Source organism: Hibiscus syriacus, unplaced genomic scaffold (genome assembly GCF_006381635.1).
Source record: "Hibiscus syriacus cultivar Baekdansim isolate YM2019G1 unplaced genomic scaffold, ASM638163v2 tig00111398_pilon, whole genome shotgun sequence".
Lineage (NCBI taxonomy): Eukaryota > Viridiplantae > Streptophyta > Magnoliopsida > Malvales > Malvaceae > Hibiscus > Hibiscus syriacus.
Genome location: NW_024063081.1, coordinates 1,865,749 through 1,885,228, shown reverse-complemented (window position 1 = coordinate 1,885,228; position 19,480 = coordinate 1,865,749). Strand labels below are relative to the sequence as shown.

Genomic DNA, 19,480 nt, shown 5'->3' with positions numbered 1-19,480 from the left:
GTCTCCTCGTGATCAAAGGAATGCCAAGATACCTGTCACTTTTGATGCCAGTGATAGAATGAATCAGCTCCACATCCATTCCCGAGGAGAAAAACACAGTTTTCTTGGATTCACCTGCAGCCCGAAAAACTGATGAAACAAATCCAGAACCCGCCAAACCCTAAAATTGAATCCAAATCCCCTCTAGTGAAAACTAAAAGGCCATCAGTAAAATGGGGATTTGTAAGACGAATCGTGAGACATTTAGGGGGATAAAAAGTTCATCGCCAAAACAAATATGGGGAAAGGGGATTCCTTGCCTGACGCCCTTCGCCCTCTCAAAGAATCCACCAAATTAGTGAATTACCATTCAAAGATACCGAGAACCTAGCAGTGGTGATGCACTCCCTACTCCATCTAATCATCATTCTCGGGAAGTCCAGAGCCTCAAGCGCCCTCAAAATGAACCCCAAATTCAAAGATCAAATGCTTTCTACAAAGCAGTCTTAATAATTATAGCCTTTAGGGTTTAACCAACTCACGAGTCATCAGAGTATTATCAATAATACTCCTACCTGAGACAAAGGCACTTTGACTAAGCGACACCAGCTCCGACATCACATTTTTTATTCTACACAAATAATACATGTAATGCATTTATAAATGACATTACAACAAGAAATGGGCCGATAATACTTCGTATGAGAAGGATCGGAAACTTTAGGGACAATGACCAAGGTAGTTACCTTAATCACATCGTCCCCCGTAAATCAATATTTCACGCATATTTAAAGAAGTAAGCCGTTAAACCATCAGGGTCAGGGCTTTTGTCCAAATTCTGTGCAAACATTGCCTCCTTAACCTCCACCCTTGATACTGGCCGAGGGGAAATTAATTTTATAGTGACATGAGATACGTATTTTTGTATGTGAATTTATTAATAAAATTCTAAAAACAAAATCAGCATTTTTTAACTTTTAAAAGTTTATGAATTAATTGTTAACTATTTGGTGTAATTTAAACCGTTGATTCAAATATATTTTAAAGTTATATGAAATACTTGTCATCGTGCCACTTTATTTTCAAAATTAAAAATTAATTTATTTATGAGTTAATTTTTTTGAATTAATTACTAATATACAATTTATTGGCTAATTAATCCAGATTGGGTACTGTAAAGGCAAGGGTGACCCTCCCAATCCAATTTGCTCTATTCACAAACGTCATAATTTGAACTCCTGATCTTGTTTAAGAATTCTAGTGTCTCGTCCTACTAGACCAACTGGTTGTTGGTATTTATGAGTCAAACTTTAATTGATATTTTTATTAATAAGTTATGGTTGTATAAGTTCATATTATTAATAAATATTTTTTATTCACATTAGAAATGTGATAAAAATGTAGCTTTATAAAAGCTATTATCCTATTCTAATTAATAGGATTTTTCTAATTAATCTAAGATAAGTGCAAAGCAGTATTTATTTAAAGGTAACTCTCAATCATTTAATATTAAACACTCGTACTTTTAACATTCGTAGTACTCTCAAGGAATAACAATAATTCCTTTATTATTGAGGTTATTTGATTCGTGCCTAATTAATAAGATTTAAACTTTCAATCTCAGTTATATGTAATAAATTATATAAATTAAATATAATTTAATTGATCATTATTGTAAAAACATTTTTTCGACAAATTATTGTAAAAACATAAAAGTATAAATTTAAGAACATTTAAACATAATATTATCTCGGATAGATATTCATCTAATATTTTATTAATCTAACAAAGACAACTAAAAGATTAACTTTAAAGAATTTTTAGAACAAATATTACACTGTAATCACTTTAAATTAATAAAAAATAACCTCAAATTAGAACATAAAATAAAAATAAATACCAACCAAAAGAATTCATCCAAATATATGTATATTGAATATATATATAATAAATTATATATTTAGTCATTTTTGTAGTTTTATTTTATCCATCCAACTAAATTAAAAAAACATATCTAATATTACATTTCAATTTCATTTTAATCACTCATATTAAAAGGTAATGTCATATTATTATTAAAAAAATAAAAGAATTATTACATCAGCATCATTTTAATAATGAGTAATCAAAAACGGAATTAAAATATAATTTTAAGTGTGATTTAAAAAAATAATTAAATAAAATCACAAAAATAATTAAATAACTGAATACATAATTTACTCATATATATAAAAATAATTAAAAAAATTAATGCAAGAAAATAATGGGACCCATAGTTTGCCACCTCACTCTCCTCCCCAAACTAAAAAAGCACGACCCTTTACTCGCAGCGTCCTGCTTCCTCACGTTCTATTACCAGTATATGTATATATACATATATGCCATTGCTGCGAATCCCGAATACCACGCGCGTGATTCAAGTTTACCCCAATATCCCGTGAATCACGCCCCTCGTCAAAAGCGAAAAAAGATATACCAGTTGGTGTGTTGGGTTAGTTTCGCCTTGCCTTCGATAAATACTGAAGAACGAGAGAAATATTGTCTCTCTCTGTCTAACGGCTACTTTTGGCGGCGTTGTTGAACAACTGAAGACTGTGAAGGCAAAACAAAAAAGAGGGGTCAATTTGGTTTCAGTTTTGAAGGGAGGCAGAAGATATGGATTACAACGGTCATCAGTAAATTTCATCTCTTTTGCTGCCCTGTGTTTTGAGAGTTCTTGTGTCTCCGATGTTTGTTTCTGGTTTTTCTTTGATTTTAAGTGTTTTTTATGGATTAAATGCTGCGTGTGGAAATGGGTTTGCTTTGATTCTTTCTCCCCTTTAATTTACCTTGTGTGGATATGCTAAATTTGTGTTGTGCACTGCATCTAGTATGATCCCCTTTCGTTGTTGCTAGATCCAAATGGCACAAATGTCCCTTTTCATTATTATACATGTGGTGTTTGTTTGAGTCACTGTCATTGGATCCAGTGCTTCGATTTTACTTTTATCCATTTTTAGGTAAAGCATTGTGATGTCCATCTGCATTGGCCTGAATGTTGTATATTTATGTTTTTTTAATATATTTGATTGGTGGCAGAAATACTTGGAATTGGCATGGGGAGAATTTTGGTGTTCAAAACAACTCTGATTCTGGTAAATTATTTCCTTGGATGCTGTTTATTTCAAGCCAATACCTTCAAAGTAACCAAAATGATCTGAATAACATTTATGCAGATCCCTCACGAGATGATTGGACTCAACTGACCTTCAATGAGGAAGACCATTCCTACATGTTTGATGAAACAACCCCTGTTAAGGAATGTGGAGATCTATCATACTATTTTACACATAATGGTAACTTTCTTCGCTTTCTTTGTATCTTCTCGTATTTATAACAGCTGTTCTTCTCTTTCTTTTAAGGTAATAGATTGTGAATTTCAGATAATATAAGAAAGGAACCAGAGGATGAGAGGGAAGCCTCTTCTCAAATTAGAAAAAGGTGTAGGATGTTTCGGTTTGACACTCATGACGTAGAGTCTTCGCTTTTCTGTGAAGAGACGCCATCTACATTCCTAAAATCAAGTGTGAGTTCTGCCTACTTGTTGGATCCATGGAATACAAAATAGAGGTTAAATGTCGTAGTTTTTACGAAGTTTTTGTTTGTTTGTTTCCAATAGGAGACTGATCATTTAACTGAAGAGGTTTTACCCGATGCATTTCAATGGGGTGCTGGATTTTCAGGTTTTCATTTTTATACAATTAGCAATCAACTTGAATCAAATTCATACTCATCATAACAATATATTGCAGAGGATGCATCAGCTTCCAGTTATGAGGGCCTAGATCAGTTGTGTGAAGGGTGGCTTGCTGATTATTTTAATGATGCTGATATGTTTCTTAGCACTGATGATATGTATGCATCTGTGGACTCTCAGCACTTTTGTTTCCTCGTGATATTAATATATTCTGATTGCGTTATAATATTCAGGAATCTTACTGCAGCATCTGATGTTCATATTGATATTACAGGTATGACTCTTCTTCTGAGTAAATTTCTGTGTTCTTGTTATTTTCATCTTTTATTCCGATCTGTACTTCATAACTAACTTGATTCTCTGTTCACAGAGTTGAACAATGCGCCACCCGAGCCTGGCCCTGATGCTGTTCAAAAGCAGGGAACTCAAACCTCTCAAAATGTAGTTTTCAAAAGTAAACTATCTATTCTTTTTCCAGTGTTCATATCTGTTGAATTTGGTTTTCCACTTTAGCTCATGTTTCATCTCCAGTATGAACCTATATGAACATTCTCTTCCCTTTCTGCCGTACAATGGATTGTTTTTATGTCTATTCAAAATACATTCCGATTGTATTTGGCGGCTGATTTAGGTAGAAAGTCATTGAATTGCCCTCCCTCGAAGCTACAGTCTTCTATTGCCTATCCATTTGCTTTCATTAAGCCCTGTGGTTTCCATGGAGATGTTACCCTCGACATTATAAACCAGCGAATCCAAACACCCCCACCTTCAAAACTAAAAGAAAGCAATGCTCTGCCATTTTCCGCATTTTCCAGGAAGCCGATCGTCGGCAAAACTAAAATCCGGACCGAAGGAGGTAAAGGCAGCATCACAATTATGAGAACCAAAGGATAAAACTACGTTTCTTAATTATTCCCGCCTGTCAACTGGTAATAGAATCTCATACAAGCAGAAATTTTGTATTGTAGCATAGGCTTTTTACGGTTTATAAGTAAATGTATATCGATGGAAGTAAAAACGGCCTTTTGCCAATGTTTTGTTCGTGTTCGTAACAAATCTTTCAGAATAAAGTTTCTATCTTTATTGTTTTAATTTTGAATTGAAAGTCTTTTTTTATATCAATTTCATTTCAAATCAGTCCAAACGATTGTTAAATAATGATACAGACATGATATGGTTTTTCCAACCCAACGAAGACCACTGTTATTTCTTGTTTTTAGTCCCGCCCTGATCGTTCCCTCCGGCCGCCGCCTGTGCCGCCTTCCTTGCTGCCTTCTCTTGCAAGGCCTTTGCATATCTGCCCATCGTACACAATTCCCAAAAGATCTGAAGTAAAGAAAGGAGCAAAATTTATAACAAAATAAAGAAAATTAAAGGAACAAAGAGGCAACCTTTCACGGCGTTGTTCAGGGGTTAACCCATCGTCCTTGGAGTTCTTGCCTCCCTCTCTCTCGATCTCGTTCTCTCTGGTTGCCCCGTTAGCTTCAGTTAAGGAGAAAAAGGCAAAGCATGGACACACACAAAACTAAAAAAAACCAAGTTATGAATTATATCACATGAATCCTACTGAATAGAAGGATATGAGAGATATTGTTGATTCTCAGAAAATAAATCAGCTACACACTAAACAAGAAACGAGATGAAATTGATGCTATGGTGAGAAATAAATGTCCTTTGATAGAATCAAAATAAGGCGTGGACTTGAGGAAGAAAGGAGATATCTTATAATGCCAGATCTTTGGAAGACTCGAGAAGCCGCACTTATTCTGTTCTTACCATTTTATTAATCAATCAATCATTAATTACTTAAATTATTCAATCATTGTTTATCTATATCATTATTTATAATTTAGGAAATCATTGTTTATCTATATCATTATTTATAATTTAGGATAAAGTATAAGTATAGTATGGGTTGTTGTTTTATTAAATATTTTGACTATTTAAAATTATAAAATTATTATTTAATTATAGAATAATATTCTGTTAATTTTTTTATTATTAAAAGTTATAAAATGATCATGTGACTATTTATATATTTCAAACTCGATATTTTTTATTTAAAAATTAAAAAATTGATGACAATCTAAATCGAACATTAACATGTTGACTTGTATCACGGAACTTCATGGGGCCAATGGAGCTTTGACCCCACCAATTTTTTTAATTGTTAATAAATATTATATATATATATATATATAAATAAAGAAAGAAAGAAAATTTTATTTAGTCCCCTCAAATAAAAAAATATATTTATAAAAAAAATTAACCCCCACTTTAATAAAAAAATAATATTTAACCCCCTCAATTAAAAAAATATATATATTTATGAAAAAATTAAAAAATATTGTAATCCCCTTCTTAATAATTTTTTTGTTCCACCCATGACTAATATTTTATAAAATCTGATTTCATAATCATTTGAGTTATATTTTATAGATCAATTATATGTTTACATTATGTTGTTGAGTTAATGCTTTAAATATTATATCGTTGAATCAATGTTTGAAAACAACGGTGTTTATTTTAAATTTATTTTGAAAGGAAAAAAACATAATTTAAGGATTTATTTTTACTTAAAAAATGGATTCCCGAGTTTAAGTTTAATCTCACGTCCGATTTTAAGGAGGAATTTTATACTGCTTGTTCTACTGATCTTTGGATTTGGGCGGTTTAATTTGGGCCTACTTTTATATAATTATAAATTAGGTAAATTATTGATAAAATCAGGGAAAATATTAATGGTGCCAAAATTATTAGAAAAACATGTCAACTTAGAGTTTATTTTATAAACTACGGTGAATACTACAGTAAGTAGAATTTGTCATGATTTTACGACGAGTTTTATAAAAAATATTATTTTATTATAATTTGACATGTTTTTGTTTTGACGAATTTCAAAATATTTAATTTTTTAGAACTCGTCAATGAGCAGAAGGTATTCTGAAAATATTTGTGTTACTATTAATGATCTCCAACTTTTTATACCTTAATGGTTCATTAACACAATCATCAATGCAATCTTTTTGTCAAAATATCTTTTTGTGATCAATTGGGCCCAAATCTCACCCAATTAAATCTAAACATTATTTAATGGAATTAATCACATTGACCAATCTATGTTTTGAGTCAAAACTCAAATGTTATCTCAAAATTCAATTCATTACGTTTAATCTAAAAATGAGTTATTAGATCCTCACATGTATAAAGATGACAATCGTAATTACATTGAAAGTTTAAACAATTACTAATATACAGATAACTTGTTTTTGGAAAGTCATTGATGTAGAAATGAAATTGTAAATCATTAATTATAGTAAGAATGAAAGTTTGAGCAATTATCGATGTATTGAATAACATTGAACAATTATATATAATTTTGTACTAGTTATCTAGAAGCACTTAAAAACCAATATCCGTAGTAGAGTCAGCCAAATTAGAAGAGTTCCCTCTATTATGCATGACTTTTCATGAACGAATAAAGCCTCGAACCTTTTCTCTGAGCACAACGGCCAACAGAGTACAAATTTCAATGAGGGTCTTCAATCTAATTCTCGATGATGAACAATAAAATGGATTAGTAACAATGTCAGGAGTCGGAAAATTAATTGGTCCAAAATTAGATGGATAAACGAACCGTTTCAGAGTAGTCAACCAATGCCTATTAATCAGATGGTGTTGTGTCCGCTTATAGGAACGAACGCCCATAGCGCGTGAGGGAGCAACAGCCAGAGAAGAGACCATAACAGGCACAGGAGCTGTAGGATTCTCGATTGAGGTAGTAGGGGACGATTCGACCATCGTAAGAGTAGCGAAGCCATACGCTCATGCGCAAAGGAAACAATATCATGCCTAGGTCAAGGCTGGGCACCAGCATCTGATAAATGTTGAACACGAAGCCAATCACCAAATTGAGAGGCATAAGTGGCAACGTTGTCTCACTAAGCACACTTTGACATTGTATGGCCGAGCAGACCACAATCAAAACAAAATGTCAAAAGACATTCATATTTCAACAAGCAAAGACGCGACCAGTCATTCTCTCCGCATCCAACAACAACACAATCTTGTAATGGCCTTTGGATATCAATAGGAACACGAAGGCGACGATAGGATCCCATCTAAACGAACCCATTGCGAAGATCAATGGCAAGAGGGTCCCCTAGACCAATTAATGTACCCATAGACTCAATCATCCACCCTAGAGTGACATCATAAACACATACCCGAATCGAATGAAGATTAAAGTAATAATCACTAAGACTACTCTCGGCAATATAAGACATCATAACCAACATATCACCATTAAATAGCCAAGGTGTTCTATGTAAGATTGTGTCCTTCGCAACAGTGGCGGATCCATAAATTTAAGAATGGAGGTCCAAAATTTTAATTTTTTTTCTTTTTTCCTTAACACATTAATTTAAATTTAACCACTTTTCCAAAATAATGTGATACACTTAACCCCTATGTAGGCTTAGTGCATCCGCCACTTCTTCGCAAATACAAAATCAAACTTAAAGAGGTTGTGTTAACCACCTAAATGAGCAATATCATCGACAAACGCCAGACCCTAAATGTTGCGAAAAACCCTGATGACAGAATTAAGATCAACTGGGACAGCATAGAGTAGCTAGGTAGCCCACCACCAGAAAGGGTTAAGTCGTTCGAGACAAATGGAATCTAGAAGAGAGCACGTCACTGGTTTCATCCTTTGTAAACCTGAGATTAGCCATAAGATATCGGACATCATCAGCCATAGAAGCAAAAGAAATTGGCCAAAATGCGAGATGAAAGTGAAAGAGGAAAACACACTAGTACAGACATGTAGAAGAAGGATAAAGCCCAAGAACTACACTAAAAACCGCTGCAAAACCATAGCTACCAGTATGATAGAGAGGAAGGCCCTGGTAATACCAATAGCTAGTGGCCACGTGCTCAGGAAAAGAACTAGACCCATGCATGTGCCATGCAAAAGAACTGAATTACGTCTCTCGCACCATCCCGACCGAACACAAATAATTACCACCCGAAGAAACAAACTCCGTAAGGAAAATAATAGATAAAGATTTCGATAGCGGTTGGAATGCCTCTGCCATCAAAAGGATACAACCATTCCAGAATGAGAGAGGAACCAGTGATTGTGGGCCTAATCCGAGAAGAAGGATGAAAAGTCGTACATAGAATAACAATATCAGAGAAAATCCCAATATCCCAACAGAAGAGCTGGTCGTCCTATGGGAGCAAAGAAACAAGAGACAAGCGAAGGATCGAAGGAGACCGATGAACCAAACCTGCACCGGAGGCCGGAAGAGAACTTTGGTAGTGAAGACACCCTCTAACCACAAGAGTGTCGCGAGAGTCCAAGAGATAGGCCATTGTCACAAAAATTAATTGATTAAATTGAAAACAAAGATATAATGAAAATATATTAAATGAACCCATCTAACGACTTCACTTCAATGGTTAAAAGGATGTTGTTCTCCCTAGAGGTTTTGGATTTGAATAGTTGCATCTGTAATGTGTGTACATTGTCAATGACTAAGAAAAATTATAAACAAATATTCTATATCTTATAATAAAAATATTAAATACAAGTTTACATAATACTAAATTTTTAATTAAGTGAAATAAAAGTTGTAATATTTATTTTAATTAAAAACTGCTATAGAATAAAAGATAAAATATATAGATTATAATAAATAAAAATTCCAAAAAATTTAGAGGAAGAGGCAAAACGAGTAAAAGGCTACTCCATCAGTTACCCGTAATACTCGCTCATTCCTTGTATCGCAAACCTTTCTCTCTTCCTCCTCTAGGCTCCTCCTTCCAAACTCTTCCGATGAGAGTAATAACAAAACAAAACAAAACCCAAAATTCCACAAACATTTTCCATTTATAAATGTGTGCGTAATAAATACATTAAATCGTAATTGTTTTTTGCGTTCTACAGGTGAATAATTGAAAAAGAAAAAAATCATCAGGGTTATTTCTGTTATTTACACTACATGCCAGTAAACTTCCCCATTAAGGTAATTTTTTTGGCTTTTTTTTTTAATTACTACAATGCAAATTGTTAATGGGAGCTTACCCTTTTTTTAGCATACATCGGCCGTTGACAGTAGTCTGGCCGGTTTAACTCTCGACGACGTTTTGGGAAAAGCTAAACAAGCTGCTCCAGTGCCCGCTCAGAACAATGCTAAACAATCTGCACCACCACCGGCTCAGAACAAAGCTAAACAATCTGCAGCACCGTCGGAAAAAAGGAAAGATAAACAATATGCACCACAGCTGACTCAGAAAAAAGCTAAACAATCTGAGCCACCGCCGGCTCAGAACCGTACAATTTCGGATACTGTACCAGATGATACAAGTACCAAGGACAAGGTGGGTTGGAAATTATTTCGGGAGAAGTTCCTGCTCAAGAAAGCCGCCGGTTCAACTTGGACCTCATCGATTCGTATCCCGGCATCCGATGTTAATGTTCAAGGTAATAGATCACAGAGGCGAGGCATTTCGTTTGCCGATGTGAATCACACTGACGATGGAGGTGAACGTGCCCGGGCTGGGAAGCCCCGGCCGCAGATGGCTCGGAGGACTTCGGTACGGTTTGATAACCATGATTCCGCGGATGCCACAATTAAGCCACAAAATGCGCATCGCGATGATGATGACGACGAAGAAGATGACGATGACTCTCTTAGTGAAGCTTCTTTGATCAGGAAGGAGAGGTCATTGTCCGCGAGGGAAGCAGTTGCTTCACAGGAAGCAGCGGAAGCGGCTGCAGCCATCGCGAAACAAGAAGAGGCAGAAAATAACAGTTCACCCGAGGATGAGGAACCTGTTAAGATGTCGTTGATGGATCTGCTGGGTGACGAGTACGAAGAAGATGATGAAGAGGAAGAGGAGGAGGAAGAGGAAGAGGAGGAAGAAGAAGAAATCGTGCAATCGAAGGGAATCGAATTCACATGTTCCATTTGCAATGTCAATATTTCGAGCTCGGCATATATGCCTTGTGCTCATACATTTTGCCGGCTTTGCTCGAAGGAGCTTTCGGTTCAGCGAGGGAGCTGCCCGCTTTGCACTGGTTACGTCTCGGAAATTCTTCAGATCTTCTAATGTTCCTTTTTATCTCGAATCTTTGCTCCTGCTGCTTTCTTCTTCTTCTCGATTTTGCTAATTGGTTTTATGATATTAGTAGGTTAAAAGAATCATCTCCCGTCTCTGATTGTGGAGAAAATTTGTGTAAACAACTGTTCTTTGATTACCAGTTCCCTTTTCCCAGCTTTTTGCTTGGTTTTCTTGTTCCAACTTTGTGAAGCAGTTCCATGATTTCATTAAAACATTTAAATTATTTTTAATTAGTTAATTACATTTCAATATATTTAATTTAATCAAACTTAAATAAATTATATTTGAATATCAATGTTCAAGTCTGATTAACCGTATATATCTTCACGTAATTGGATATAATAATGTTTTTTTATTTTAGCATGAACTTTAAAATCACTTTTTTTTAAGTTTCTTTAATTATGCGTGTTGTACATGAATATAAGTGTTTAATTATGTTATTATTTAATGAATCTGTATAGAGTGATTTCTAATGGTAAAATAATTTTTTTCGTTAAAAATTTTGGGTTTAAACGGTTATGTTTGTAAGCATCGTTCGAGTCAGCTTCTAACGAGGTGTCATGTTTTGAAAAAAATCTTTTATAAAATTAATTTTTAAAAACTAAAAATAATATATATTAAAAAGAATATTAACACTTTGAAATATAAATTGACACCAATTATTCATTTCTATCAACTTAAGAAAAATTTCTTCATATAATTTTTAAATTTGACACCTCAAAAATAAATTTTCTCTCAATTTGATATCCTAAAATAATTTTTCTAGCTCCGCCCCATTTGTACGATGTGTATACGTTGTAAATAGATTAAGAAATTTATAAATATATACTATTTTATAATTATTATAAAATATCTTATTATTTAATAAATTATTCTATTTTTTATAACTAATGTAAGTGATGCTAATTAGAAACAACTAAGAGAGTGGGAGGTGAAAACAGAACACGTGTTTCACGAAAGAAAATGGGAGTGCGGACGGCATGTCTAAACTCGCTTGATCGGAAGATAGAGAGATATCACCTTTATTTGTAGCCATAAGAAGAAATAGCTGCAATTCTTCAAAAGGAATACAATAATTAAAAGTAATTAGTTAGATTTGAACCATATTTATTCATTAAAAACAATTGAGATATATAAACTATTTTTAAACAAAACATTATAATATTAATTATAAAAAAATGATTAAATATTGTAATTCTATTTTTTTTGGATAATCAATCAATTGTATTCATCCAAATAAAGCAGCAAACTGCTACAAGTAAACATCTAAATCAGCCCCCAATCAATACAAAGTTGACTATTTACATTATCCGACCTATTAATACTGTATCTATACAATTTAATTCTAACTGCCTCTTCGATTGTATTTACAATGACATCAACCGGACGCGACAATCCTCTAAAAATTTTACGATTGCGCTCTTCCCAAATGAAGTAAACATACCCTGTCCATGCTAATTTCAGAATATGAACTAACAGAGACTTGCCTTTTAAGTTTCTATTCAACCAACACAGCCAGTCGATCCAGCTCATGCACTGTTGTTGCAATCCACATGATTGCAAGATGGAAGCCCATACCTCCCTCGAGTAACCATAATTCGAGAAGAGATGGCTTCTTGATTCTAGATCATCATCACAGAAACCACAAAGAGCATCAGACACAATAACAAATCGAGCTAATCTCTCCTTAGTTGGCATCCTGTCAAGAATGGCCATCCATGAAATCAAAGAAAACTTTGGGATGTGTGAAGGGAACCAGATGAGTCGATGCCACTCAACTTTGTCATTCCTTTCTTTAATTTTATCCCATATCCATCCTCCCCTAGCTTGTGACCAATTAACAGAAGCAGTAAACAAATTTCCAGCTTGTACACGCATCTTGACCAACTTCCTGAGAGTCCAGCTGAAATGAGGTTTACTTTCAACACTCCAGTAGTCTTCATGCTTAAAGCAGTAAGCCTTGATCCAGGCAATCCACAGGGAACCTTCATCAGCCAAGATATTTTTAATAAGCATCAAGCAACAAGCTTGGTTCCAACCAGCCAAGCTTCTAAGCCCCAAACCACCCTCTGATTTAGGTGAACAGATCTGACTCTAACACCATGAGCAGGGGAATCATTGCCTTTCCAAAAGAATTTCATACACACTCTTTCAATGTCCTAGATGACACCCTTAGGCAAAATGAGCTGCCTAATCCAATAGCTGAAAATGCTAAACAAAACCACTTTAATTAGTTGTAGCCTCCCCCAAAACTCAACTTCCTACTTGACCATTGTCTCAGCTTGCCTTTGATCTTCTCCAACAGAGCTCTACAGTCTGTCCCAGATAATTTCCTGGTCACTAAAGGTACCCCAAATACCTTACAGGGAGTTGACCAACTCTAAAACTCGTTGCTCTTTTAATTTGCTCCAATTCACCCCCAGTAATTCCACAAGTAAAAATCTCAGTCTTCAAATCATTCAGCTTAAGCCCAGACAAATCATAAAATTTATCCAAAATGCTAAGGACCCCATCACTGAGTCCAAAGAACCATGACAGAACAATAACAAATCATCAGCAAAACACAAGTGTGTAAGAGAGATCCTCTTACACCTTGGATGGAATCTGAATATTCCATTATTTTAATTATAGTAGAATTGATTACAAAATTGATTAAAAATATCATTTTAATTATTTTAATTTTAATTTTCTTTTAAAATTTTATATTATAATTATAGTTTAAATAACCAGATTAATAAATGCTATAAATGCACTTTTTGGTTAAATTAAAAAAACATTTTGATCTTTGTAAATTTAACTTTTCTATTTTAGTTTCTAAAGTATAAAAAAATATAGAGAAAATAACCTCATTGACCAAAAATGTCTTATAATAAACGATTTTAACCAACTTTTTTTGGATTTGCCAAAATGACCAACTAAATCGCAATGCGATCTCCGGTATCGTAAATCAGTTTCCAGATTCGTAACGCGAACTTCGATTATCGCAATGCGAACTTGGACTATCGCAATGCGAACTTGGACTATCGCAATGCGAATATGTAAATCACAATGCGATAGTCGAAGTTCGCATTGTGATAGTCCAAGTTCGTATTGCGATAGTCGACTATCGCATTGCGATTTATTCCAAATTCGTTGCGATAGTCCAAAATCGCAACGACTGGTAGTATTGCATTTGTTTCTTAAGAATTTTCTCTAAAAAGATAGTATTCGCGCGGACGTGTCGAAGACACGTATGACCACGACCATGACCACACCAGACCCGACCCGACGAGACGAGACGGACGGCGGCGGCGGCGGCGCGTGAGAGTCCCCCTTGTTCTCTATCACTCAACAAGGAAGTGGGAAAGCCAAACCTTAAATACCATTCCCAATAGTGTTTCCAATACTATGTGGGATTGAGCATTACCAACACTTGTTCCTAATACTATGTGGGATTGAACCTTAAATAGTGATATTATTTTTGAATATTTTGCTTAAAATTGCAATAATCGCGATTGTAGATTGACTTTTAATTATGACATATTTAATCGTATAATACTAATGCAATTGGTTGCTGGTTCAGTTGTTTTAAGGTGCATGATTGTTAATTGTTTACTGAATAATCACATTGTATTGGGAACAAGTGTTGGTAATGCTCAATCCCACATAGTATTGGAAACACTATTGGGAATAGTATTTAAGGTTTGGCTTTCCCACTTTCTTGTTGAGTGATAGAGAACAAGGGGACTCTCGCGCGCCGCCGTCCGTCTCGTCTCGTGGTCGTAGTCGTGGTCGTGTTCGTGATCGTGATCGTGATCATTATTTGTCACCGTTGGGAAATAATCTTGTGAACTTCTCAATGTGTTCAGTGCACTCTGTTTCAAGTTCTGGCCAAGCCAACTCGATGTTGAGACCTCATGACACCACGCAGATGATGCGAGTAAGTTATTTACTTTCCGTATAAATGGTTAATTGTTTATATACAAATAGTCAGCATTTGATATTTACCCCAACAACTAGTTTATATATTATCGTTGATTGCTGGGTTTGAGGACCGCTTCCTGTTAAAAATCCCATCAAAATAGATTTTTGATGACTGTAAACCTAAAATTTCTTTTATGATGGTTTTCTTGTTAACTATCAGAAAGAGAATGGATTTTGGGTATCTAAATAAACACTTCTTTATATTTAACAACATGCTGAAATTCAGGAAGTAGGTATAGGCTTGATTGCAGGCTTCAATGGCTTCAGGTTGGATGTAACTTGCTGAAATTCAAGAAATTAACAGGCTGGATTATGTGTTTGTTGAATTCAATGCAATCAAATTGGATGGTATTCTGGCTTGACTGATAAGCAATACCCATTCAGGAATTAATTGTTGATATGATTAGGCCTTTCACTTGTATGATTTGATTTTATATTATTCTCATCTCTTAAGCGTAAAAGTATTAATCTGGGTACAGAATGCACTTGATTTGACATTTATCAGCTTGCCTTTAAATTAAGACGACGTTCTTTCCTCCCCCCCCCCCTTTTAATAGCCTGGCCACAATCCAGAGCATCAAAGGCAATTAATGGTACCTGAGCTCCAAATGGAGGCCCAAGGAAACAGTCAGGGAATTCCTGCTTTCAATGGGTTGAATGCTGCTTACCCTAATTATCCTCAGCAGCAGAAGCAAATGCCTCCACAGCAGCCCCATGCACCGAGTAAACCTCATCATGCTACTGGGTCACAGCAGCAAGTGTATGCCATGCGCTTTGCTAAAGAAAGGCATATGCAGCCAGACCAGCTTCATATGCATCAGCAACAGCTACAGTTTGCTGCATCTAGCACTTTAATGCCACATTTTCAACCTCAGACCCAACTTCCCATCTCTTCCCTTCAGAATTGTTCCCAGATTCAATCTCAAGCTTCAAATCAGCCAGTATCACTCCCCTTGACGTCATCTTCACCAAAGGCTCCTATCTCAATGCAGAACCAAGAGAAACACAACTTGTCCTCTCAAGGGCTTGGTAGGAACCCCCAACTTGGTGCTAGTGGGTTGAACAATCAGATAGGAAAGCAACGGCAGCGGCAGCCTATCAGCAGCAGCAACAGTTTCAACAGTCTAGCAGGCACCACCCTTAGCAAAGTCAACAGATGCAGTCTCAACAGCAAGCTAAACCTTTGATTGGAGTGGGAAGAGGGCTGATGCATCAGAACCTTTTGGCTGATCTTGCTCTTCCGGATGGTGTTGGCATGACCCCTGGCAACCAAGGTGCCAAGAAAGGAGAGCATATGATGCAATTAATGCAAGGTAACAGCTTGTATTCTGTGCCAGGTGTGAGCCCTGTCCAACCATGTAAACCCCTTGCTTCTTCTCAACCTTTGAAGAATTCCCAGTCGCAGCAAAAGCTAATATCTGGGGCAGCAGCACCTTCTACAAAGCAACTCCAGCAGATGGCTTCCCATTCTGATAATAGTTCTCAAGGCCAGGTGTCCCCAGTGCCTTCTGGTCATACAATATTAGCTGTGCATCAATCCGTGCCACCAGCAGCATTTACAGCTACAATCACAGCTGAACCAAAAGCAGGCTAATCAAAACCAACCGAGTGTTCAAAAGATGCTTCAACAGAAACGACAAGTGAATTCTGATTCTTCCAGAAAATCTCAAGCTGGTCAACAGCCGAGGAATAATGCTTCACAGATGGGTGCAACCCCAACCATAACAATGGATCAGTCTGGCACTGATTTGGTTAATAACATGGTACCTGTTGTTTCTCCTGTTCGTTCTCAGTGGAAATCACTAGAACCAGTGTATGATCCTGGTACGCCAAATTTGTCCACTGAAGTGGGATCCATAGGCAGCACTCCTCTTACACAGTCACCTAGTAGTGGTCCAGGACCTTCTGTCAGCCAAGGGCTAGGGCAGAAACAATTAGCAGGCGGCTTACCCCCTTGTGGAAGTAATGCTGGAGTACAGTGGTCGCAACAGCTACAGATACAACAATCTACCACGCAGCCACCAACTCAACAACACTACCAGCCACATGAGCAATTACAACAAGATCAGCATAATTCTTCCCCACAACAGTTGCCATTGAAGCAGCAGCCACAAGCACAACACCAAACTCTGCATTTGCAATCAGTACAGGGCAGCTTGTATCACAGGCCTTCTAATTCTAAGCTGGAATGAAATAATATTGCTAATGGTGCAGTGATGACAGTGATTGATCCTGGTAGGTTTGGGTTTGCATGCTCTTGTAACAGCAGTGTACAGGTAATGACAATATACAAATTTAGGCAGGTCTGATAGTGTTACTATATTTTAGGCTTCCATAATAGGCAAAACTAAAACATGCAGAATTATCATACTTTTGTGATATATCAATGATGATAAATTATCCTCATTGTTAAGAGATTTGTTAAAGATTTTCTCTATCTCCCTCCCTCCCTCCCATTGCACCTTTCACTTGATTTGAGGCCTCAATTTTTTATGGATAGTTACTTTATACAGCTAGCTAGTTGTGGGTACTTGGCCATGTAACTATCTGAATTTGTGTAATTCTGTCGCTTTTCCTGTTTCTTTTTGTTTATTTCTTTGGCATCTAAATTTTCTTGAACTTGAATGGAAAGTGAACACTAATTGAGTTGTGCGTTTTGTGCAGATGATGCAGGTTAATCCATTAGGGGATAACATTTGTGGAAATAGGTCATTGCTATTTTCAGGTTAGAAATTCACTAAAATGGACTCTTTTTTTTGTCTCCACTTCCTTTGCGGGTTTTGGGGGATAATGTATATGGCTGTGTTAGAGTATAGAGAAGACGGAGACAGATATAGAGACATTTGTAAGTAGGCCAAATCTCCATTTTCATGGTGCTTTCTTCCTCTTTTTCCATGGTCTCCGAAGAAGGGGCCTTATTTCTTTTTGCCCCACTAAGATTAGTTAATGTATTATTCTCCTTTCAGATCAAAGTTGGTAGCAACCATTTTTAAAACCAAAACCTTTAGAAATTTTGTGGATATATAAGGTTTCTGGTAACACAATGGCCGGTGGCATTAGAATGACAGGCATTTGAACCCCGGAGTTTGCAGTTGGTTCATGCAGTAAACTCATAAAGGGTAAAATTCAGCAGGTCTGGAGTTTGAATCCCACTATATGTGTTTTTCGCTATCCCTAGGTAGCAGCCTCTTGTAAACCATTGATGCCATTCCTTTTCTATTGCCTTGTTTGTGTAATAAATATACTAATTAAAAGCCCTGGGCCTGGTGTATCTTTAATGGATTATTGTAGTTATATGTAAAACGCTGGTCCTGACCTGTCTGAAGGTTTAAAACCCACAATTTTGGTGCCATCTGAAATGCACTCTGGATCTGATGATTTGTTTTGAATTTAGAGCAAACCAATCGTCTATGGGCACTCCACAAAAACTGTATTGCATCTCATTCTAGCGCATCCTTTTATCTAATTTGGTTTCCCCCAGTAATTGAGGTGAACAATTTACAATTAAGTGCAGAGAACTTTGGGGTAGTAAGATATCATTTCATGTTTTACTTGTGTTTTCTGCATTATGATGCGAAGTTATGGCAAGTGTCACTTATAAACAATCCCCACCCCCTTACATTTAATGTAAAATTTGCATACATGCTTTCATATTTGTTTATTTTACTGTCATGTAAATAATGTACCTAAAATTTTCAATAAATTAAAACTGGTTATCTGTGTTTTATGCAAAAATGATTTCAATTATGAAATTTATGCATATATGGTATAGAAGAATCTTAGATGGGATTTTATCAAGGGACAAAGGAACAGGTTACTACAACTTGTGGAGTTTAGCAAGCAGCAATTAGCTCAAACTCGAAGAATACCATGAATGTATCGATTCCCTCGAATTTAATCCCACCTTGCTGAGTGTTAAAGTTGCTTTAGCTCATCTACAGGTTTGCACAGTCAGATTACAAATGTTCAGTGTCAGTACTTAGATGGTTCTTCATGAACAGTGTCATCAGTTTTACTAGTTTGCATCAGATATTGAATCAAATACACAATGATTAAATTACATAATTCTATATGGAATGACTAGGGGTCCCTTGGTTCGGGTTCTCATCGATAATGTAAGATTATCAAAATGATAGTTATCTTGTTCGATTTCGAAATATTAATTGATGAAGAAGATATAAGATTATTAATAGTAATCACCATTTCGGAGTACACGGATAATGTAATTTACATTTCAGTAATATAATATTTACATGGAATTTTGGACGAGTTTGTCCTTAGAATTTATGTCAGTTTAATCTTTTCAAACATGATTTATCCATAGATTAGGTGGTTTGTTCTTCTCGATTTGAATAAAATAAAATATATATTTAAATTTAAAGTAATAAATTTATATTAATACTACAAATTGAGATGCAACACAAATATTTAAAAATAATAATTAAAACACAACTCGACATGAACAATATGAACACGACACAAATCTAAAACCATAAGGATTTATATAAATAAATTATGATCATATAAAAATGATATAAATTTATAGCACTTTAAACATGTAAAAGTAGGAATACGAATGAACTCATAAACCTTGTGTGATCCATAACTTAATCTTCATTTTACCTCATACAAGGCCTGTTCTTGAAACAGTTATACCTCAAAAACCAACTC

General features: G+C 35.5%; 1 protein-coding gene and 1 pseudogene across 1 annotated transcript; both read left to right on the top strand.

Annotated features, from left to right (window-relative positions):
- Positions 1–2,634: 2,634 nt before the first annotated feature.
- On the top strand, positions 2,635–4,612 carry LOC120161107 (protein XRI1-like). The gene is made up of 9 exons (XM_039171384.1): positions 2,635–2,654; positions 3,058–3,113; positions 3,195–3,314; positions 3,402–3,544; positions 3,638–3,701; positions 3,771–3,873; positions 3,949–3,989; positions 4,086–4,169; positions 4,347–4,612. Exons 1-9 carry the CDS (start codon positions 2,635–2,637, stop codon positions 4,607–4,609), a joined length of 894 nt encoding a protein of 297 aa, XP_039027315.1. The 3' UTR covers positions 4,610–4,612.
- Positions 4,613–14,684: 10,072 nt separating this feature from the next.
- Positions 14,685–16,408, top strand: LOC120161106 (annotated as a pseudogene).
- The last annotated feature ends 3,072 nt before the right edge of the window (positions 16,409–19,480 follow it).

Excerpts from the sequence above, each read along its gene's own strand:
- LOC120161107 (XM_039171384.1), top strand. The coding sequence starts at position 2,635 with ATGGATTACAACGGTCATCA. Across the intron at positions 3,315-3,401 it reads ATACTATTTTACACATAATG|ATAATATAAGAAAGGAACCA; the intron begins GTAACTTTCTTC and ends TGTGAATTTCAG. Across the intron at positions 3,702-3,770 it reads ATGGGGTGCTGGATTTTCAG|AGGATGCATCAGCTTCCAGT; the intron begins GTTTTCATTTTT and ends AATATATTGCAG.